This window comes from Bactrocera tryoni, chromosome 3, assembly GCF_016617805.1.
Source record: "Bactrocera tryoni isolate S06 chromosome 3, CSIRO_BtryS06_freeze2, whole genome shotgun sequence".
Lineage (NCBI taxonomy): Eukaryota > Metazoa > Arthropoda > Insecta > Diptera > Tephritidae > Bactrocera > Bactrocera tryoni.
In genome coordinates, this window is record NC_052501.1 from 86,172,786 (window position 1) to 86,197,693 (window position 24,908).

Consider the following 24,908-nt stretch of genomic DNA (forward strand, 5'->3'; position numbering starts at 1 on the left):
CCAGGATCTAACCCTGTTTGGATCAGTAATACAGGGTTTGTCCGGAATATAATAGAACTGATTTTCTTCTGCCGAGACTGTACTTCAGAGCGTGCGCGCACGGACTGGATTCGATAGAGGGCGCTACTTGCTAACAACGTGCGGCTGGTCAGTTGTCTCCGAACACCTGGAGAGTGAGGACAAACATTTTCGTGCGACGTGTTTCTGTGAGTGGTGTAAGCCGAAAATGCAGCGTTCGTTAGAGCAAAGGTACGCAATTAAGCTCTGTGTGAATATCGGTAAATCTGCTACAGAGACGTTTGACCCAGATGTTGTTTTAACAAGAAGTTTTGTGTTTCGGTGGTTCCAGGCCTTTTGGAGGGCCGTGAAGAGGACGCTGATGAAGACCGGAAGAAAGAGAAAATCCATAGTGGAAACGATACACATTGCCTTTTTGACATCAATTTTTAGCATTGTCCACCATTAATTGTTTCCTCCTGGACAAACCGTCAACGCCAAGTTTTACGTGGAAGTCCTCAAGAGACTCAAACCCCGAGTCAGTCGTGTCCGACAAGACATCGCAGCCGATTGGAAGTTGCACCACGACAACGCATCCTCTCACACCGCCTTTTTTGTAAGCAACTACCTAACCAAGGTGGGCATCCCAACGCTTCTGCAGCCGCCCTTCAGCCCAGATGTGGCCCCTCCGGATTTTTTTTGTTTCCTTTTCTGAAAAAGTCGATGAAAGGCAAGCATTTTAAGACGACAGAGGGAATCCAATCAGCATGCACCTCGGCTTCCAAGGCTATTCCGGATAATGCTTTCTGTGACGCCTTCAATGCTTGGAAATCGCGCTGGCAGCGCTACTTCGACGCAGGAGTCTATTTTGAAAGTTTTTAAAGAATTGTAACGATTGGTTCAATATATTTTTTTAAATCGACTCAGTGCTATTACTTTCCGGTCAATCCCTCTAAAACCACGGTGTTCTTTCCGCAATCTTGCTTTGCATGAATAAACAGACATTTTTTAAATTCAGTATTTTTTATTCCTTTTTTTATTGATTACATATTAATATTGAATGAAATAAGCAAATGTGCACCAATGTGTGAGTATAGTAGAGCAGCAGGAGTTTACTTGAATGGGGAATTGTTTAACGCACGCCATTGGAGAGATTTTTCTGTGCGCATATTCCATGTGTTAGCTTCGCCAATGAATCGAGTTAGATAGATAGTGTTGCATTAGGGTGGTGTGTGCAAGTGTTTAACGGCAAATGGCTTCAATTTAAGTAGTTCATGCTGCCAGATGGTGCCTCGGGTTTTTTCGCCGGATTTGTGCGATGACTGGCGCCGTATTGTAGCACGTCTGCATTGTGAGGGTGTATTGGTGAGTCGTGAAGGATGTGCGAAACCGAAAAATAAATAAAAGCAAAAGTTAAATTAGACTTAAATACATTGCACAGAGTAAGTTAGTACATAAGAGGCAACACAATTTGCATTACAGCTTTACTAGCTTTGTTAGTTTAGCGTTAAGGAATTTGCCAATGCGTTACACGGAACAGTGTTTTTAACCACAAAGTTTATGTTCATTTAAATAAAGTTCATCCAAGACTTAAAAAAAACACACAAAATCTTTAGCCACTACAAAAATGCGAGTCGTGAGTGTGTAAGAAGCAAGCGCGGTAAGAGGGCGCGCAAAGGAAATGAAAATGAACGTAATCACCGCACGGCTAGGTAAACAATTAAAAACTTTCTGCCATCAGCATAACAAAATTAAAATGAAGCCGCTTAATTAAATGAAACTGTGTGACGTGCTGCTGTCAAGCCATCCCCCAGGTTGTCTCCATGCACGCGCTACAACCTGTCTAGTCGTCTCGAAGGCTCTTGTCAAGCCATTAAATGAAGCTGGTGCACACAATTGACGAACGCTTGACCGTTAGGCGAACAAGTTGTTAGTATGGCAAAAAGTTGAATTTGATGAAAGCTTGTTGTGCTGCCCCTTTCCGGCAGCAGCAGCAGCGACTGCCAAACCTACTCCCTGTCAAAACTTTGTGTGAATGCCTTCAACCACGTGCTGGTGAGGGAGCTCGTGCTTGCAGCCGCCATGGTAACATTGGCAACTCCCTTGTCGCTATCGCCCTCACTTTCGACGGCGGCAGCGCTGCCAACTGCATCTGTGGACGTTGTGGCCTTGCCTGTTAACTTACCCATGGGTGCGTGATGAAGACGTGAACCTTTCGTCTTGAAGGGCTTCCGACGTAGATCCAAGCTGGATGATTCGCGGGTATCGATTTGCATAGAATCATCGTTGTCGCTGATTTGTGTCTTCAAAACTTTCTTCAAATTAATTATCTGCAAATAAAACAACAAAACGCGGCTACAGTGAGTGAGGGCAGCAAGTTAAATTCGTGTGATTCGCTTTGTATTTGCATGAATGTTTGCATAATTTACATAAATTGAAGGCAAATAAAAAGATTTGTTAATAATTTCGTGAAATAAGAATGTTTTTGCCGGGGCGCGCGCACGTACCTCCTGTTCGATGTGGTCCTTGTTCTTCAGACCGCGTGCCTTCTCCGAGTTGGCGCGTGTTATCTGCATGTCAATGCAATTGGAGATGGCGTCGCACGACTCCACCCACTGCGATAGGGTTTGGGCGATCTTGGAGGTATAGCCAGGCGGAATGTCACGGCCTTGAGCATAATCGATTTCGAGAAAACGATTATTTTGGAAAAGTTTGCCGTGTATAATATCTGTGCGGGATAGCAAAAAAAAAAATTATAATAAAATAACTGTATTAAATTATATGATTCTTTTATATATCAGCTGACTATGCCGAAAACGCCATCTGTCGTGGACAGTTCTTCTGTATAAACAGCGAGTATTTATTTAAGGGAAGTCAATATTTACAAATTTCGGAAGTCCAAAAAAGCGAACTTCTGGGTGTTACTCAAAAGCAAAAGTTTCAGCAGAATCTATGCTTAGTAAAGCGGCTAAGGGTAAGTTCAGGATGAGGTGGAAACATCCAGACACTTTCTCTTCCATTGATCAAAATTTAATGAAACTCCTCGGTAGTCTTACCTTCGGGGTATCAGGAGACATAACCGAAACTAACATTGGCCGTCTGTACAAATTTGTGATAGGTAGATTTGTAAGGGTCTTATGGTCTGTAGTTTCGGGTAACAAAAACAACCGTAGTTCTAAGCTCTCCTAGTGACAGCCCCGTTACGATAGATCTTTTTACCTAACCTACTAAGCGGCTAACTCTTCGGAGCTTATACACAAGGCATCCTTCTTCGATCTCTTTCTTCGGAGTCAGCTGGACTGGACTGGACTGGACTGGAAAGATGACCAGTTCTACTCCTCTCTTAACCTAACCTACCAAGCGGCCAACTCTTCTGAGCTCATACATCAGCGCATCCTCCTTCTTCTTCCTCTTAGTCATGGCTATGCCACTTTAAGTCATGTGACAAAATGTCAGCACCGCCCCTGTTGTTGAAATTAATGATGACGCAATACATCAAGAATAACTTCGAAGTTGCAATAACCGTCGCCGCGCAGAGTAGAGAAGCTTTCCTTACGTTTTCAGCGGAGTGATGAGTGAAAACAAAGGCTTCAACGCTTGAATTTGAGTACGCGCCGCGGGCAATCGGTTTAAAAGAGGATCATTGCTTGCTGTCGCTCAAGAGATTTATCACTGTGTGCATGCTGCGCTGTGTAATATGGATTATGACGGCGTTGCAGTAGTGCAAGCAGCCAAAAGCTCTTTGATATATAGGTGAAATGAATGCCTCGGTTTTTGCAAAAAGTTCTAGCAAATTATTGAAATATTAAATTTTATGGGAAACGTAGTCTCTTCGAAAGTGAAGTTCGTTCGATTCAGGCCTGGCCGATTTATAGTTGCTGCAGAAAACTATTGCCTACATTTTGGCGCATTTACATAAATGTTGACAATGATAATCGGAAGGAAAACCGCAATAAGTTTCATTGCTGCTTAAAGTTATAGTCTTGCCAGGTAGAGCTCCCACCTTTTCTAGGTCCTTCAACATTTTATGAACGCAATTAATATTGTTATTTCTTTCATTAAATTTCAAAATTTCTTTCAAATTAAAATTTCGTGGTAAAACCAGATTTTGTATTGTGTTAACAGTTGCTAAAAGCAATACAAAAATGGAAAATGTTATTTAGCAAAAAAGTCAAGTGGAGGCATTTCAGGATTATTTAGAGCGTGAATTTCGTGCAGGAGAACTATAATTCTTTACTGTTTTATTTTAAACGGAATTTGAATTTAATTTGTAACAGCAAAGCAAAGGGAATTAGTTTCCGTGAAGGAAACAAAGTCAATTTTTACATACTTTTGCCAAGTCTACTATTTACAGGCTGTGTGAAATGTTAGAAAATCATTAAATATTTTTCTTTGAGCTTTTTGACCACTTTAGTGCTCCAACTTTAAGACCAACTAAAGTTCCCCCCAACTCCAGCAAAATAAAGTTTGGGAAAACAGAAAGCAGGAAATGCGACAAGCAGCTGGTAAGCAATGGCCAGCTTAAGCCCAATTGTAGCGCTTAATATCGGCTCCGAGCAACAAATGAATTCAGCGACAACAACAATGTCAGCAACATTGAGTTAAGTCATAAAACGAACAGTGCAGCAGCATTGCGAAATAAATGCGCAAAAACAACAATTGCTACGAAACGGCGCTTTGGCTTCACCACGAATGAAGATGGGAAAAGACTTAATTCTCGAAGCATAAACAGATATATTTTTACCGGCAGCTATAGCTTTCAGCACACTGTGCAGCCTGGTCTCTGAGCATCAACATGCGACAAGTTACACCCATGCCAACCTTGATTCCTGACTTCGCTGTGCGCACGAACAAGTCAAGCGGCTTTAAGTATTACCGTATTAGCAGCGATGACTTAGAAAATTCCCAACGTCAAACGATGCTGCTGGTCCTTAGCGCCGGCCCAGTGACTCATTTGCTAAATTTGCTAACGAATTTATGCCGGAATGAGCGGAATAACGGTATTATGTATAACAATTGCATGTTTTTGTGAATTTGCATTGTTTATTAAAGCTTTCGCTGTTTCGGCACTACTTCGTTTATTTACATAAAAAGCAAATAATTCAGATCTGAAATATGTGCAAGCGCTGGCCTTCAAAAGTGAAATAAATGTGTGTGTATAGCAAAACATTGGCTTAACCCGCGCTGCTTCAGAGTGATGGCGAGGGGACGAGAGGGATTTTAGTAACTCGGCTGTGGATGTGTGTGTGTGTGCGTGACACAATTTGCGTGAAATCGTTGTGCTGTAAGCCAACTTCCGACGCTCGTAGATTTATTGCTACAAAGTTGATTGCCACCAAATGCATACCTACATACGTACATATGTATGTACAACCCACGGTATATGAATAGCGAAAAAGCTATGAAATTTCAAATGCTACAATTAAAAAAAATTAAATGCCATAAATATTTTAAAAGTTGAGGATGTTAACAGTAAAAAATGCGACTGAGCTTTTTGAAAGCTTTTTAGGTTTATTGAATTGTAGAAAACAAAATTATTGTTCTATTGTTTATTTTAAAAGTTGAGGTTGTTAGCAGTAAAAAATGCGACTGAGCTTTTATAGAGCTTTTCAAGTTTATTAAATTGTAGAAAACAAAATTATTGTTCTATTGCGTATTTTAAAAGTTGAGTTGTTAGCAGTAAAAAATGCCTCTGAGCTTTTTGAGAGCTTTTTAAGTTTACTAAATTGTTGAAAACAATATTATTGTTCTAAGGAAAAGTTCTATTAGGAAAGGATTTTTTCGCAAAAGGAGATTTCGGTATCTGGGAGCTTGAATTGTTGTAATCCGATTTTGACAATTTTTGGTCATTAGGTGGCACATCTTCAAGACACTATTCGTGCTAAGTTTTATTTCGATGCACTCATTAGTGCTTCATTTGTGTACTGGAAAGTGAAAATCAGATGGAATTTAAAATTTTCTTATTTGGAAAGTAGACTTGGTTGTTTCCGATTTCACCCATTTTCGAACTGTGACATAAAAATATTAAAAATAATGTTATATACCAAATTTGATAGAAATTGGTCGGACAGGTCCCGAGTTATGGGTTTTCATCTAAATATTGGCAGTGACACGCCCATATATTATTTACAAAATTTGGTTGAAATTGGTCGAACAGGTCCTGAGATATGGGTTTCGACCTAAATATGGGTAGTGCCGAACCCATTCTTCCATTTTGATATGAAGCCTGTAAAGCTTTTTGCATCATCACGGGTGCAAAAGTTAGAATCTCTGACGCTTTAGTTTATTAAATTATCGCAATTTTAGTAGTTTTCATCATAACCGTTATATGGGAAATGGTTGTAAATTGCTCTCTAAAACACATGGTCTCAATGACCACCAAATTTAACAATCAGCTGTTACTTAATTCGTTTGTAGATCCCCACAACGACATGCGGCAAGCGAAACTGAAGCGGCTGAAGTCACTGTGGCTGGATGACAAACCCATACACACAAACATACAAGCACATAACCACTTTTCACAGGAAATCATCGTGGGAGAGCAGTAAGAAATTTCAATTTTCTAAATTACTTGCAGATTTCCTTAAACAACACGCCACAACCGTTAATTTTTGGGTAGGAGTAGCCAAATGCCGCGATTGAAAAGTAATTGAGAAAAACTGTAAAGGAAATATTTGGCGCGTTGTGTGTGGTGGCGGCGAAGAAAAAATTTGTTGAAAAGTGTTATTTGTACTTAATACACAAACTTTCTGCGTGCACTGCAGCAAAGAAGTTTTAAGTGCCCGACCGAAGGGAAAAGTGCCAAGCGATAGCACGAAAGCAGCAGGCGAAGAAAAGCGTAGAAAAACTACTTAAGAGCGCGTGAATGCCTCATTGAGCAAAGCTGTAAAGCAAACTGTGTAAAATGGCAAATTGCTCAAAAATGCGCATTTAAAAATTACCAAAACGGATGCAATGATAAGGCGATTTCTTTTGCATTTTGTTGTTGTGCTATCGAAGTTGCGCCAGTGTTGTCAACATGATTGAATGATTTTTAATTAAAAGTGCAGCGCGGAAAATGTGTGCAAAACGCGCTGAATGCAGGCAACTTAACGCTCAATTAACTATTAATTTGAAAGAGCGAACTGTTTCACAGCTGCCAGGTTTGCGAAGCATAAAGCAGCTGTCCGCCGTTTCAATTTGCGTTTTTCTTGCGGAAGTGTGACTAATTCGAGGGAAGGGTTGAAGTAGAAACGCAAATTTATGAGCGATTGTGTGAGATTCATGCGTTTTTTGTAGAAATGTTTGGCGTACCAATGCGAGTTGCGTGCAATTTTGCAGTTTTGAGTGTTAACGTTGCTTTGAGAGGCCTCAACTTAGTTAAAGTTCGATTTTCAGCTTTCCTCGAACGCGTATTTGCGCTTGATGAGAGTACGCCGTAATTGATTTAAGTCAGAACTACAACTTGAAAGTGGAATATATCGGAAATCGTAATAGAAGAGGTCTATATATATATATGTACACATTACATAGCGACTTCATTATGGGGCTTTACTCGTAGCATTTATCTGTCATCCTTTGATGCATGCTCAGAGCTAACCGAACTGTATTGGTATAAAACGAACTAAGGAAACAAAAACTCTTTTGCGAGAAAAGTGGAAGTGACAGCTTTGCACTGAGGTAATTTGCCATAAAAGCTGTAAAAAATGCTGCATGTTGTTGTATAGAAATAGACGGAATTTTTTTTATACATGTGTGAGTGTGGGTAAGCATAATCTATATAAATGAGTACTAAATACACAGCACGAAAACCGCAACAGAGTTGTAACCCTAAGCAATGAGAAAGCAGAACTGTTTCCTTATCTTCCTTTAGCTTGCAGCTCCGGCAAATATTATTATAGGGCAGACCCCCATTTTTTGGTCATGTTCTCCAAACGGCAGTATCCCGTTATAGCAGCTTTAAGTCTGAAAATACCGTACCTGGACCTATGTAATCATTCCTTGGTTACAGTCTTATCATACTTGAACCATATCTGCTTCGTTATCTTTCAATTGGTTTTTGATTTCCAGCTGCACTCTTTTTCGATCGTTCCCAGCGGACATGTTATTAACGCCACATCGAATTCATCTAAAGAGGCTCCTTGTTTGGCCAACTCGTCTGCTTTTTCCCGATAAACGATAACGTTCCTGCGGCAGGAACCTACATTAAGGACAAGTGGAGCTGAGTTGTCGGTGAGCTTAAAGACTTTCTGCAATTGTTCACCACGCTGGAATTAATAGGTGGCGTGGACAAAGTCAGCAGTGCTGCCTGGCTGTCCGTGTATGGTTGCTTTGTGTATATTGCCTCAGTTATTCAATAGTACAACACTGGCCCTCTCAACACCTAATACTTCTGCTTGGTACATGTTGGCTTAGTTTGGTAGTCGCAAAGAAGGAGAGACATTTTGAGATCATCGGAGTATACACCCGCCCCAACTCGTAGTCCAGTTTCAACCCGTCGATATAGACTCTCTCCGAAACCTTTCTCAATTCTCGTCTAGAGGGTATCCACACTCGGAAGTGGTATCCTTCTTGAGAGAATAACGTCTGATTTACTTATGTTTAGGTGCTTCAGGATGGCGCTATGTCCATAATATTTTCTATTAACCTCCTAATTCTAGTATTCTTATTGCAAAACTTGCTGCTACTTTCCGAGTAAAGACTTCTTTGGGCAGCTAATGCGGGACAAGGCCTAATGGCCACGGGAACCGTTGCACAGGTTGCTCTCTGCACTCCGTTAGTTTCCAGATATTTCAACTGATCAAAAATGTTTATAATTCACTGTTAAACATTTCCTACAGATGCTTAAGTCAAACGCCAGTGGGACGCGCTGCAGCATACAAAGGCGTACATATGTACATATGTATGTATAAGCAACTGCGCATGCATATGACTTATAATCAATCAAACTTGACGTACTTTCATGTAAAACCGCACAACAACTTTGTTGTGTATGGAAGTACACACACAACATCTTCAAAAAACATGCATCACAATAATTTGCGCTCTACACATACAACATACACACACATACATACGGATTAAAGTCCCGCACTCTGGCTTTCGATGCTTCCTCCTACTATAAAAAAAAATATATATATACATATATACTATATATATATATATACATATATGTAAACATATTTCATGTATTAACGAGAGAATTTTGCATATCTTTAGGGGCAAAAGCAACTAGTGGGCAATGACAGCTCATGTGCTTCCTGTCACAAACAACACGAAGTACGAAGCTGATTACTTCGAGCAAATGTGTGGGCAAACGCGTTCATTCACACACACACACACACACACGCGTACACATATTCCATTATGTTGTTAATGCGTCAGTGTATTTCCACTTTAACGGATGCCTAATGTGCACGTGTGAAAATCATATGCGCATGCATGACTATGCAAAAACAACAACAACACAAACGGGCATATCAATGACGCTCCGTTAGTTGGTTGCAAGCGAATTGAGCTGCACAAACGACAACGACAAATACTTGTTGATATTGTTAAGGAGGGAAAGGAGCGGATGGAGAGGGGGTAAGCGTATTGCAGGTGCTCAACAGTATTATGTAATGTGTTGGCTTGTATTAATACACAAATAACGGTTATGTGACAAGTGGCATTACTCGTGAGTAGTTTCGAAATATATACATACATATGTATATATGTGTGTATGCACGATTTTTAGCACATTAGTATGCTTGCGGGTATAAGCAGTCTTTGCGTCATTGCTGTTTTAGCGTTACCATTTGCAACAACCTCAAGGAGTTTAAGTATATAATGACGCTGGCTTAAACTTTGCGTCACAAACGGAGGAGCCTTCAATTTTGGACTTAAGCGCACTTAGTAGGAAAGTTCAAAAGAAGATAATAGTGAGAGATTTTTGACTCAAATAGAGTCTGCTGAAAATGATAGTTGGTGGCCACCAGAACGACAAAAGCTTACTGAAACTTTTATGAAAGCATTCTTATCGAACGTAAAGCATTTTCAAGCACTTTGTAAGCAAAGCGTCTCAGCGTAAGAACTAGGAGGATATACAACTCGAGAGGCAGATCTCAAAAATGTAACGATTATTCGTGAACGCTTTTTGTAGCTGGTTCTTCATCAAATCATATAATAAACATATGTGAAAAAGCTTCTCTCTGAAAATTGTAATACTTAATTTTACAAAATTAGTAAATTTTAGTGAAAAAGCAAGAAAAACACATTGCATCGAAGCTGTATAAATTATACTCTTCAAAATACAACTTTCCTTACACGAACTTGTTTCCGTCGTTCAATTTGTATGTCAGCTATATGCTGTAGTGATCCGATCTGAACGATTTTTTTTTTGGAGTTTGCATCATGGTCTTAGGCGCCGTTAGTTCTGCTTTCTCCAGACTGGACAAGGAAGCAAAGCAAATGGGTCTGGCTGTGAACGAGGGCAAGACGAAATATCTCCTGGCATCAAACAAACAGTCGTTGCACTCGTGACTTTGCACTCACGTCACTGTTGACAACGTCTGATTGCGTTTTACGTGGGATCCTGCTGTCGACAGCTTAACTCCACGGTGCTCAAAAGCACAACGGATCAATACAATGCGTCGATCAGCGCCCTGAAAACTGGGTAACGATTTTCAATACCAATTGGCAGTGTGGCATGGACACACTAACTACCTTAATAGGGCTCGAGGCCCATCTAAAACCTCTGCCGTACTTTGGGTCCGGCACCCGGTTGCAATGCAACTCTACATTCGACTGACAAGGTCAGTTCTTCCCACGATTTGGGTTTTAACCACAGCCACCACGAATCTCCACAAAGGGCCAAACCCAATGAGCAGACTGGAGCGAACTCCAGGGGCTACTGCTCCCCGTGGTACCAGGTTAAAGTCTTTGGTATGACCTTGTAGCCGAAGCTACGACCAGTTGAGCTTCCATACAGCCCTGGACTGGTGACCAGGATCTTAGTCGCCTCTGACGACAGGCATGCCTTACCGCAGGTATATTCGGTTTCCCCTCGAACCCGGAGGGGTCCCCCCTACCCGCAGGGGGAGTTACTGTTGACAGTCATAACTTTGAAGTTGTAGATAGTTTCGTACATTTGGGAACAAGTGTAAACACCACCAACAATGTCAGCCTGGAAATCCAACGCAGGATAACTCTTGACCAACAGGTGCTACTTCGGACTGAGTAGGTAACTGAGAAGTAAAGTCCTCTCTCGACGAACAAAAACCAAACTCTATAAGTCACTCATAATTTCCGTCTTGCTATATGGTGCAGAGGCTTGGTTGATGACAACAACTGACGAATTGACGTTGCGAGTTTTCGAGAGAAAAGTTCTGCGAAAGATTTACGGTACTTTGCGGGTTGGCCACGGCGAATATCGCATTCGATAGAACGATGAGCTGTACGAGATATATGACGACATTGGCATAGTCCAGCGAATTGAAAGACAGCGGCTCCGCTGGCAAGTTATTTTGTCCGATGGACGAAAGCACTCCAGCTCTGAAAGTATTCGACGCCGTACCCGCCGGGGGAAGCAGAGGAAGAGGAAGACCTCCACTCCGTTGGAAGGACCAGGTGAAGAAGGACCTGGCTACGCTTGGAATATCCAATTGGCGCCACGCAGCGAAAAGAAGAAACGACTGGCGCGCTGTTGTTAACTCGGCTGTAATCGCGAAAGCAGTGTCTACGCCAATTAAGAAGAGGAAGGTCGCGTTTATACAGATAGGCAGCCCGCTTTTGGCTAAATCGACTCAGCTCGAGCCGCTAAACATTTAGATATGTATTTTATAGGGTTTTCTTCAAAGTATATCCGTTTCAAGATACCTCATTTGTCTTTCTTGTAGTTCAATGTTTTTAATTTTGCCAACTAAAAAAACTTTCTAGTTGCCCTACAAGGGGGATATAATCCTTTCGGCACACCAAAGCAATATCTTTAAAGGTAACAAAAAGAAAAGTTGAATGAAGCGCTGCAAACTCCAAGTAAGAATGTAGTTTTGGTTACTTTTACAATCAAGTGGATGCACAAGCATTTATGTATGCAAATGGCAAGCTCTGCAGTCCGTCTAAAAAGTGGTCGTTGTGGGGCAACAAATCGACTAAGTTTAAAATACCACACGGAAAAGGATATGAAAGGAAGCGCAAGCTACTGGCAGCGACAACAGTCGAACCAAAAGGCAAATGCGGTACGGGGAACAGCAAGCAAGGAAACCGCAAACTGGCGAGCAGAGCTTAGGCGAAGTGCCGACATTTCGGACGAGTGAGTGGCTTCATAGAAATACGCACTTAAATATTTTTACTATTAGCATTATGAAATGCACTTGTTATTTGCATTTCCAAGCACTTTACTTTTAGTATTACCGTTGTCGGTGGAGACTTTTGAAAATCTTGGAAACGCTACCAACTAAGTGGCGAGTCCATAATAAGCTTTACTCGCTGTGCAAATTTTCAGAAATGAAAATGTACACTGTCTCGCTTTTCGGCTTTAAAAAATTTTAAGAAAAATATACTCGAGTTCTGTCAATCCGCTGCTAAACACACGTTGACTACCATTTAAAGGCAGACACAGTGCTGTCAAATATACAGTTACGCCTAAGCATGTTGCCATTGCAGCATCGATTTCTGCTTTTTAATTTCCCTTAAGAGTGACAGTATTTTATATCGCGGATGCTGCGCGCATTGCTTTTGCGCTTTGTTGTTGGTTGCAGCGATATGCCGCCGCTGTGGTGCATGCCACCGCGCATTTTCAGCGCTCTGCCTCATTATTTCTCCGTTTAGCACGGGCATACATACCCACTCACACATACATATACACATATATTAATGGCTGTATCTACAGAAACCGAATGTCGGTGGCGTGCTCTGCCGTTCATGCCACGTCGCTACCTTCCCTGGCGTGAACGTGAAAAATCACTTTCACGTGTGTGCGTGTTTTTTACGTTGCACACGCGACGTGGCACTCGAGCGCAACCGCAGAAAACATAAGAACATTTTCCACGAAGACACAAACAGCAAAAATTGTTACAACCTGCAAGACATGCAACGCAGAATATGTTGCTGAATGCTGCAGGAAGTGCAGTGTAAGGAGGCAGAGAGTAGTGCAAGTGCCGCAAAATACAATGAGGTTCGTGGTTTTGGCGTCAACATGCGGCAATACATGTGCCCAGGGGGTTGCAAGACATTTTTGCCTTTACTCACTTGCAAAAGGATGCATATTTTTACTTCATCAATTATTAGTGGCGGCAAAATAGATGCAAATTTAATAATGAAAATGCTCGCTGGCAATATACCGTTTTTGAATTATATAATAATCGGTTGTTTAATATAGGTAAGAGGCATACAATAACAGAATTTATGGTGTAATTTGGTAGATTTCGAGATTTTCCAAGACGTATTCTTTAAGGCAAAATGCTTCAAATAAGCGACTGTAGCTGCTCTCCACACTCAACATAGCAGTGCTAGGTAGAAGGGTAGATAAAGTGACTGTCTTGCGATGCACCTAGACCTTTAGGAGGCCAATTGCGATACTGCCGAGTCTACTATTTCCTCACTCTATTGCCTCTTCTTTTAACCTAAAATGCTCGACCGATACTCACGATACTTTTTATACTCTTGCAACATCTTGAACTAAAGCCTTATGTTCCTGAAGGTACTTCCCTGGCTTTAATCTTTGCAAAGTGCAAGAGTATGAAATGTCTTCCTCACTTGTTTCCGAACAAAGCCTTGCATTCTCAAAGAAGATATTTTACAGTCTCCTCTTTTTCTATCTCCTGACAGCTTCATAGTCACTGTATCGTCCACCTTGTATGCTGGCATGTCTGACAATTAGACGGCGACCTGTTAACACTCTTACTAGAGTTCTTATGTTATTCCCTTTGATCTTGAATGGTCGGCATGTGCGGTCCATGTTCTATTCATGGCCGTTTGCCTGCTTGTTGAGCAAGTCAGAGATTGATTTCATCGAGACTCAGCAAATTATAACGTAGTCTTGTAGATAGGTCAGAGGTATATAAATTCTTTCATTTTCTAAGTCTAGTTTTAGGTTGGTGCCTATTCTGATTAATCTGCTTTACAGTTACCAGTAATATCACTATGCCATGGAACACATTGCAGGCTTAAACTGAAATAGGCTGCAATATCTACTAAGAGATCAGGTGACTTCAAAGCCGCTTAGCAATCCGTATGTATAGATAATGTGTATTCCTTGCTTTGAGCAACAAGACTTTCTCTGATTGCTGTGATCTCCGCTTGTAAGACACTGCTGTGATCTGGTTAACCGAAAGCGATTTTGATACATAATTTTGCTGAAAGGACACCACCTTCCACCCCATTATCTAGTTTGGACCCATCCGAATAGATGTTTATCCCTGCGTCTCAGTCCGCTTCGCGACGCTTTTCTGGAAGGAAGGGCAATATTGGGAACCGAAAATAGCTACAATTCTGTATGTATCAAAAATCCGTTACGGTGGGTAGAAACGGTAAGTGTAGTCTCTTCTTTTCTATACATATCAGCAATTTTTTCATAGTTAAGATCCAGAGAAGTGGAGATATTACGCCGCATTGCACGCTCTTTGGACAGATTTGACAACCGCTGAAGCTTTAAAATTACTGATCTGCTCGTGAGCATCTGTTCCATTAATTTTCTGAGAGGTTCAGAGATGTCCAAAGTATGCGTTGTAGAAGACAGCAAACACGAGAACACAATATTTATCCATATATAAAATTTATTTGACATAAATATGACTTCGATGTGTTGCATGTGTAGCACAAAACGCGTCGCTTTGAAGAAGTTGAAGTAATCTTGCCAGCTTAAGCTTGCTTGCCACTGTGGTACTGGCGAAATCGACTGAGACTTCTTTAAATGAATGAATGGATCAGGACCAGGGCAGAAACTTGTTTTGAAAGAAAATTATTTTTAATGAAAAAAAGTTTTTATTTTGAAGGAGAAATATTTTTAATAATGAAAAAAAAAATTTTTTTTCAACTGACCAATATTTAAATTTACTTTCTAGTCTGCCAGGTCGTCAGGTTATTTATGCGTCAAATAATCGTTTATTGTAAGTATATTTTGAGCAAAACGAAATTCATTCGAATTTTCCATGAGGAGCTCAGCAACTCATAAGCTTATACTTTTAACATATACACTTGCACATCTGTATATGCATCCAGTAAGCACATGTGCGTCTGTGCTTTATGTTCAACGAAGTGTATGAATACTCGTGTTAACACACACATACGCACACACCTGTGCAATAAGTTTTTGCGAAAATGTCAACAGCATTGCAATTACCTGCCGCTTCAAGCACTGTCCCTTCACTTTCTTATTCTAATACTTGCTTCCCTCTGCAAATGCTCTTTCTTTCCCTCCTAAAGGACGTTTTGCATGTGTCTGTATGTATGTATGTGTCTGCGAAATCTCAATGATTTGTTTAAAATTATATTAGAAAACTTTACGAACTCTCGAATGCCAAAGCGAGACTCACAGATTCAAGGGTGCTGCCACATGGCTACAAGTTTATTACAAATCTGCCAGTGCTATAGCGCACGTGTGCCAAGTCATAACATAAAGAAATTGCTAAAATACATATACTTAGAAAAACATACTCAGACACACACATAAAAGCACGCACACATACACACAAAGGTATAAAATAAAGCTTTAGCCGGTTGTTACTATTAAAATATTCGTCTCCTGTGTGGAGCGGAAACACCAACTGCTTATGAACACACTTGTTGTTGTTGCTGCACACTGCTGCAGTGACATTAAAAATAAAGTTCCAATGTTGCAACAAACAAGCACTTATGATGAATGCTGACACATATATACATACATAAATTGCAAATGTAAAAGCATAAACTGTGCTAGCGAAACTGACGACGTTGAAGGTGGGTGCAAGCTTTCTTCGCAAAACTAGCAATTAATTGGCGTGCTTCTAAAAAGAGAGCGAGCAATCAAAACCAATTAAATTTCCAACGCATGTGCGTCAATCAGTAGAGTCCTCAAAGGAGTTTTCTTCAACTCTGCGGATGCGTTGGCGTCTTTGATTAGTCAAACGGTATTTCTCGCTTGATTATTCCTCACTGGAGCATGTTATAGGTCCTTTCCATGGCAGCGTTCATTAAATATTTAAAGCTCGATTTTACTTACTTTGTGTCTCCTACAATATTTTCAAGTGAGCCTTAGAAAACAAATTTAAAAAAAAATTATAACAAGTAAGGAAGGGCTAAGTTCGGTTCGTAACGGATTCTTTCATACTGTTGCAACTTGCCAGACTCAAAGTCTGGAAAATACCTTCAGGTGTATAAGGTTTATAAGTTATATGGGGTGTAGGCAAGTTTTCACCCGATATCTCAAATATACTCTCAATTTTATTAAAGTAACTCTTGTATTGGGTAGTCGAAAAAGTCTTTTCGCATTTCTAATCTAACTTCAACATATATTTTTTTATATTGAAAAGCATTCTCTCCGAAATTCTATAACATATCTCACAGATTGACCGACATTCTAGATAAAAAGTTCGTAATTGGTACTTTGGTCTACATATTCGATATCTGGAGCTTCAATATAGTTCTCGTCCGATTTCGACATTCATTGGTGCTTGATTTGTTTACTGGAAAGTGAAAGAATTAGATGGGATTGAAAATTGTGTTATATGGGAAGTAGGCGTGGTTGTAGACCGATTTCGCTCGATTTATTTTGCAACATAGGAATGTCAATTTAACATTATATGCCAAATTTGGTCGATATCAGTCGAGCAGGTCGTTAGATATGACTTTTAGCCGAAATGTGGGCGGTGCCACGCCTATCGCCCATTTTTGACCCCGGTTCCTAAGTTTAAAATATAATGTCTCTGGCTAATTTAGTTATTGATTTATCTCGCTTTTTTGTAGTTTTTCAGAGAACCGTTATGAACCAATCAAAAGCAAAAAACAGCCTCGGATGAGAGACCCCCCTTTTGACGATCGGCTATAACCGCGTATGCGGTGTCTACGCCATCAAAGAAGAGATAAATACCCCTTAGCCACACAAAACTACCGTATTATACTCGACAGCAACATGTTGCATGATAAAAATATAAATATAAAAATGCAGCGGTACTATTTTAGGTGATGACCCAACTCTCGCTCAGCCTTTTGCCTAATCAAATCACCAGTCCAAAATTTTCCACCTATATTCTATGAAGATTAGTTACTCTTACCCGTTTCGAAGCTGTGTCGGCTGATTTTCAGTTACCACTTTTCTGGGCACTCTGTACCGCAAGATTTTCGATACGCTTGCGAGAGCTAATTTAAGAATTCCGCGCGCAGTAGACCGTTAGTTCGTAATGAGTCTACATATGAAAGAGTTGAATTTTCGGCAAGTAATATTTTTTTGTTGCGACTCGTGTTTTGCCAGAAGCCCAAATCAAAGTGATTTATTACAATCGACATATTTTTGTTTGTCGTCTGTCTACAATGCGGTGGAGACGGGCGGCCTGCTGATGCTGGGCTCATTGAGATGTTATTGAAAATTAATGACCGAATTTGCTCCACATCAAACGGAAATATTCATTAAAACAACACATCTTCACAACGGCATATTTCATTTGCGTAATCCTTAAAATGATGAAACAAAAACAAAAAATGGGAATTCCAAGTGAATTAAAAACAAATAAGTGCGCGTCAAGCTCGAGATCCGCCACCAAAATGTATATAGAGAAGGCAAAATGAGACCAGTGAAATGTAATTATCTTTTTAATTGTTTTTCAGGGGAGCCCGAAGCACCCAAAGCAAGGAATATAAGTGCTACTTATGTAAATGTGATGAAATTAGAAGATTGTTTTGAAGAGCCAGAGCTCGGAAGACCAAAATTCCTTAATTTATTGTAATAAAGACAAATACGAACAAAAGAAATCAGGAGATGGATAGACAGATAGATGGCTGGAGTTTGTTATGGTTAGCAACTAAGCGTTGAATACAAACACCAGCATCTGTATGCGACCGCCATTCAAAATACTCACACCGCAAACATTCGAGTAGCAAAGACCGTATTGATGATTGTAAGCTGCCTATATAAATTAGCCGGAAGCGCACAGCCAACTCATCAAACGCACAACAAAGGGTCGAATGCTGCGTAGAGACTAGGTAAAACCGCGCCGAGAAGATTGGGAACGAGGTGGAGTGGCTGGAGGACGCCTCACCGTTGGATAATAAAATATTTGCGGATAACAGTGACGGCAGCGGAACGAATAAAAGTCCGAAGCAACGGACCAAGCTCAGAAGGCAGCAGAAGAGTGTAGGGAGTTTTGTAAGCAAAGTAAGGAGGCGAAAAGTAAACAAAGAATGGAGTGCGCGATTAGGAAATGAACGAGAGCCCAGACGGCAATGGCGGCAGCTGCGAGTGAGAGTTCAGCTAATTTCTGTGTCAGCGACAGGCCTGTACAGGCTAATACGACTATTCAGCGCGCGCACGCACGCCTGCACGCAATCACGGCACAATGTTAGGCATACTTGAAGGCAGAATCAAAGTCGCGTTGAGCGGTGTCAGCGGCGGAAATATTTAGGCGAATTGGTGCATGGTGAGAGGGAGCGGCTGCGCTGGCTGCAGCCGCAGTAGGCAAATAAATCAAATGGAAAATATTTGCGGAGTAGGGCAAACGAGCAAATAAAAGTGAAATTAAGGATACACCTGAAGGCGAAAAAGCCAGCAAAATTAGATTCAAGGTAGGCGCACGAAAGCATGCTACAGAGAAAGCAAAAGTGAGTGCGAAGCCAATTGAGGCTGTGCGAGGGGTGTCGGCTGGTGGCTGTCGGCAGTCGACAGGTCGCGTTGGTGTTGACAGTAAATAAAAGATGAGCTTTGCATGACTCGCAGCCAAACAAATGTAAATGTGTTAGCAGGACTGCAGACAGACGGTGGCGGCGCATTAAGCGTTCAACTGTCAGCTTGCTAATGAAATGCGTATTAAATTTAATTGCAAAGCTTATTTATTTCTGTTTTTTGACGCTGCTTTGCTTGCTCGCTTGTTTATTCATTGAAAACTCATACCTATCAATGACGATCAGCGCCGCGCGAATTCGAGAAAATAAATGCGAAATGGAGCACAGTTTTGGACATGGAGTACGCCGCGTTTGTGAGTTGTGATGAAGATTGATTTGGAACCGTTAGGCAGTCAATATGCACACACGCTCGGCCGGCGCACATTTCAGGCAGAATAAACGGGAATTTTCGATGACAGTTGATTAATTACATAAAGCCCAGTAATAAAAATAAATAAAATAAAAAAGTGTGTGGTGGGTATAACTGTAGTCAATGACACGTTCAAAGGTGTTCACGGACGATTTCAATGCTTGGGTGCGTAATTAATTAAATTTCAACGAAAAGCTTGCTTTTTGGCATTAGAATGCGCCGTAGGGGAGGGGAAATTCAAACGCTTTTAATAATTGCTTAGAAAGCTTAATATTTGCTTGGAAAGCATTAATATTTTGTGGAAGAATTATTTATTTACACAAAGCAATAATAATCTTATGCAATCGCTTCATTTTTTATTGGCAGTCACAAACTAAGACAAGTCAAGCGCCAAAGTCAACAAGCCGCTCTTCAATTACTTTGAACGCGCTGCGCAAATAAACAACAAAAACACAAATTAAGCAAAGCAAAGCACGAGTAACTGTTTGTGTTGCCACAATAAATAAAGGCAAACACACGCACACATTGCAACATCAAAGCAAATGTAGCGTAAATATGTAAACACACACAGACACACGCTCACACTTTTATTTTAGTTACAGCAAGCGTGCAATAAGCCAAGTAGCTAAGTCAGCAGCTCAAATGATTATTTGGCTTTAGGAATTTCTATGTTTGTATACCTGCAGCAGCCATATATTATACACATGCTTATATGTATGTACGTATGTTTATGGCCTAACATTGGCTTAAGTGTATATGTAAACAATCCAAAATTCATATCGCGCGCACATACACACACACACGCAATCGAAAGGCGAACATGCGTAAAGTAATAAACCAAAACAAAATATACAAGTTCTTAGCAGAAACGCCCGCAGTACCGCGAGTTGGTTGAACAGCAAACCTCAATGAAGGCAGAGATCAAAAATTACAACAAACTTAAAGAATTTGCGGAAGCTAACTCAATTGAAATGCGTGGAATGGCGGAAAAGTATGAAAAAGGTATGCTAATCCCTGTTATACAATGAGGAGTCAGCAATATGTTGTTGTTGTTTTTGTAACGTTTATCTAAACCCCGTTCGGTTGGTAAGGTGCAGGTTGGTTATCAACGAAGTCATCTAAAGATAGGCCCAGAAAAATTCCTAAAGGTCCAGGAAACGTGCTGTTTCGACGCGGTCGGACCATAGATAGAGGGAGGTTAGATGAGTGGGGTTTACTAGGCATGCAAAAAAGTTGGTTAGAGTCAAGCGTGGACTCGTTTCATGCTGGACATATATGTACATATTTGGTGTGTCGGGCACGATTCTGGATAAGTTAGAGTCTCGCTATAGTATACCCAGGAAAAGTGCTGTTTCGACGGGTTGGGTTCGAACCATAAATAAAGAGCTGTTAGATGAGTGCGGTTCGTTGGGCATGCAAAGAGTTGGTTAGAGTCTTGCGGCGACTCGTTGCTGGACATGTATGTATATGCTATGTCGAAGTCAATTATGGATAAGTTGAAGTTTAACCAGCTAAAGTTATACAAAACGAAGTTGAGCAAAGGTCACTCTAGATTCTCGCGGTAATTCGGGCTTGTCGTCTGCAATGTTTGGTGATTGCACTTCAAGTACGACATTCATAGAGAGGGTCGATGAAGGTTTTAATAGCTGCACTGTTAATGGCGGTCAGTGTGTGTCTAAAGTGAGTTGCTCCCACAACGGACAGTACGATGTCGTCGACTAAGTCAAAGAAAGACCTTGTGATGTTCTTAGTAGACACCTCCGCTTCAAGCCAACGACTGTAGGTTTGGTTTTTGCGAAAACAGACATCTATTCGACCGGCGACATCAAGTGGATTCCAATTATAGTCCGGAATGCAGTCTTCTGACACGTCTGAAGCTTCTTTGTCTGCGTTTTACTGCACCCAGGCGACCATATGAGTGCGGCGTAGTTTAGAACCGGCCGGCCGATTGCCTTGTGTGTTATCAACAACGTTTTTTTGTCTTTTCCGCATGTGCTGCCGATTAGCGACTTGAGGATTTTTTTTTTTTGCGGCTTTGTACGTTGGCTGTTATCGCGGTCGTAGGAGGAGCTGTCGCACGTTACAACTAAAATTTTAGGATTCCTAACAGTCAGAATTCTAATGCCATCGACTGTAATGTTAAGATCCAATCTGTACTCCTACGTCCAGTTCGTGAATAAGGCCTCTTCGGATTTAGTGGGGAAGAGTGTTAAGCTCCTTTCAGAGAAAACCCAATAATGGATTCCTGGATTCCCTTAAGTGGTTATAAGTAAATCCAGGAAGTATGCTTAAATGTTATAAAAGCTTGATTTTGCTTGAGTTTGGGCATTCATCGTAGTAACTTACACAGGGCATAGTCTCTCGCGCAAACTGCCGGTTCTGCGACATGGAACCTAGGTTCCATCCACGTAGGCAGGGATTACATCACCTCAGTAGCGCCCAGCAGGCTACTGGAACTGGAACACTGGATGCTGGACCTTGGTGACCCGATGTGATATGGAAGAGGGCACAAAAGACCCTAGGACGCAGTGCAATACCTCATTATCTATCTATCTATCTATGGAATTGTTTTATCCTGGCGGATCATTTTATCTGTGACCTAGCTTGATTAAGAGACTGGTATTGGTAAAAAACATTACTAAGTTCATATTTCGAACGAAAAGACAACTATGTGATATCTAGATATAAAACTACAGACACAAACTACAAGTACATTGCAAATTTATATCAGCGGATCCTTCTTTGCTGCTTTGGCAAAGTCATGCAATAACCGTTTTTATTGCAACGCGCACTTTGTCGCACGTGTTTGCTCTTGTTTTTTGTGAGTGCATTTAAAAAGCAATCAAATTGGCGGAGTCTCGGATGTAAAGCAATAGCAAACCCTTCGGATAGCGAACGGTAGCAATAACCTGCGTGTAATGCTTTTTTCCGATGGACGGACCGCTCCTTCACACGCACGCACACACAAACACACATCCGTGCTGGCACTTCGCAAGCTCAGCGAGATGAGTTATTGCCGAATATACGAGCATTGCCAAAGCTACTTTTGTTTAGTGCAAATGAATTTCCACAATGCAGATGCAACTTTCACAATAAACTCGGATTACAAAACTGATGCTGCACGAAGTGTAACAACTGCAATAATGCGCGCCGGTCAAAATTAAAATTGTACGTGAGTTGCATGCCACATAAGCGCAACGGTTCAGTGTTGTATTAGGCGAAAACAAGGAAAAGCGCATAATTCCCAGGAATTTTTTGGCGCAAACAAAGTGTAAAATTTTAATGAGAAAATTGTGTGTTGCGCTCGAAATGACGAGCAAGCGTTTTAGCAAAAAAAAAAAGGATAAACCGTTTGTTTTGTTTTGTTTTTTTTTTTTTTGAAATCGTTCAACTATTTTCACTACACAAGGGGCGGACAATAGCACAGTTTAAGATTTATTACACTTTCGCAATACGCCAGAGCACCATTTTCTTCAATTCGAGAGAGCCAAACAAGCAAACATACTTTGATCGAAAACAAAACTGTAAAATGTCAGAAATTGTCGTCAGATAATTTGAATTCCCTGCAAAGTGTCTGATGAGCAACCGCCACCAATACATATGGCACCACAGTTGCAGCAATAAATTTGCACAAAACTGCAAAACTTGCTGAGAAACTTGAACAACCGAATCTCATATGCGCCACACACAGCAGCACTGCTATGTAAATTTGCAGCAAGCCACATCAAACAAGACAGTTGTAAAAGTTCGCATGGAGGCATTAGAAGGGGGTGGCGCACAGAGTGCACAAAAGCAATAAATTTGAGAAAGGAAGCGGTTTGAAGTATATTGCATTGGGTCGTGCGCACTTAGGGACCCAAGCAGCCTGAAGGTAGACCGAGCAAGCGACTCTTTTGTAGCAGACAATATTGAAAGTTCTTTAACGGCTGAGAAAAGGAACAGCAAGTAATGACGATGCAAGTGTTGAAAAGGCATTTTCTATCCTGAAATTATATATGTACATATGTACAAATAACTAAATATTACCACATATGTCCCTATGTAACAGAAATAAAACAGAATTTGATATTGAATACCCTTCAAGTAGCGATTACACACTACATGATACTTTTTCATGCGTCCCTTTCTCCACAAGAAGTGTTCATTAGTCGGATCCACCGATATCTGACCAATATAGTATATAGCTGCCGATCAAAAGTATCTTTGTTTGGAAAACTATTTTATTTGAAAAGATATATTCACGAAATTTGGCGTGGAACTTTTCACAAGACAATGTTAAAGTCTTCGAACATATTGTTCAGATCAGACCAATGTAGCGTATAGATACACGTCAAGAATGTTGTCTCCAAATTTAAGTCGATTGGAGCAAAATGAACGAAGTTACTGTCGTTCTCATGGCAGACGTGTCTACCTATCCGGAACGGATTTTTATCCGGCCAAATAGACAGCATTCCTCAAAATTACTTCAAAAATCTTTTCCGCGTAATTTCATTCAAAGTGTTCCAAAAAATGTTGTAAATTGAAATTTCGTAAAACACATTCAGCGTTATCCGGGTAATGAGATTATCCAGCATTTAAAATGCGGATTTTTTGATTTCAGATGATTTAACGCTTAGTTTCGAGCGTCACTGAAATTCAACTGCTTTCGAAGATGCTCCAGAGTTATTGCTGCCATTGCCGTATTTTTTTCATATAAATATGTCAAAATTATCATAAAATACAACATTTTTACATCAATTAACCTTGTTTTCTAGTTTTTGTTCACGACTACACTGCACTCCTAATGAGCTTTCTGTAGTTCTGTAGCTTTCAGATCTTGTCAGAAAATTTATAAATATGCATATTCTCCGCAAACAGTTTTTTTTTTACTCACCGGCATAAATTGCTTCAATTATAACATCCTCCAAATGGCGTACATTATTGATTTCTAACTCCTCCAACAACACTTCGTAAGGGATGCATTTGTTTTTAATAGCCAAAGAAACAATAGTCAAATGTTGTAACTTCTTTTGCATTGTAGCGGTTAATTCTAGGTATTCGCCAGGCTGTTGACGGTATTGTTTGTAAGTACCGTAAGCAAATAGATTCAGTGTATTCAAGTACTTGGAGTGAATACCATCTTTAAGCTGTAAAAATTGATAATATTGGGTTAGCAAAGTATACATATTTATTTTATGTAGATTAGTACTTACCTCCTGTATGTTGGGCAATGCAAGCAGTTCGCCAAATACATAGATAGAAGGAGCCTCCAGCACTTGGCGAACCACATCCAATAGTTGGCTGCCAATAGAGGATTTTGCAGTCGCACAATACTGCTTCAGCTGATTACGCGAGGCATCATTTGTAGTCGTGGGTTCGTCATTCTTCATTAGTATATCTTGTGTCATTTTAAATTTCTTGCTTTCCTTTTACTTCTTTCACAGTTAACAATTTTTGCAAACTTCACAAATTTATTCCGGCAAACAATGAAAACTGACAAATCGTCTGAACAGCTGATTTCAGTTGTTGATTGACAAATGTCAAATGTGCTGTTGTACAGTACGAGTGGTAATATTAAAGCAGACACAGGATGGTAAGTTGCTCAAATACGTATTGAATTCATGAGATTCTGAAGAAAACTTTTCTAATTTACAACTTCTGGATGTTGTTTTGAAACTCTGCTTTGTGCTTAGCACAGCTACAAACCATCAAAAACTGACCAATAGGTGGCGCTCGCAAAGAGTATTTCAATTTT

At 40.5% G+C, this 24,908-nt stretch overlaps 1 protein-coding gene across 2 annotated transcripts; it reads right to left on the bottom strand.

The window, feature by feature from the left end:
• Positions 1-1,001: 1,001 nt before the first annotated feature.
• On the bottom strand, positions 1,002-24,679 carry LOC120772156 (COP9 signalosome complex subunit 7). 2 transcript variants are annotated; one of them, XM_040100592.1, is made up of 5 exons: positions 24,367-24,673; positions 24,048-24,300; positions 2,505-2,725; positions 2,183-2,327; positions 1,002-1,341 (listed from the first exon to the last, which is right to left on the bottom strand). In XM_040100592.1, exons 1-5 carry the CDS (start codon positions 24,559-24,561, stop codon positions 1,256-1,258), a joined length of 900 nt encoding a protein of 299 aa, XP_039956526.1. In that variant the 5' UTR covers positions 24,562-24,673; the 3' UTR covers positions 1,002-1,255. The 2 variants fall into 2 exon arrangements, with proteins under 2 accessions (XP_039956526.1, XP_039956525.1); XM_040100591.1 differs by lacking the exon at positions 1,002-1,341 and having other exon boundaries at positions 1,348-2,327; positions 24,367-24,679.
• Positions 24,680-24,908: the final 229 nt, after the last annotated feature.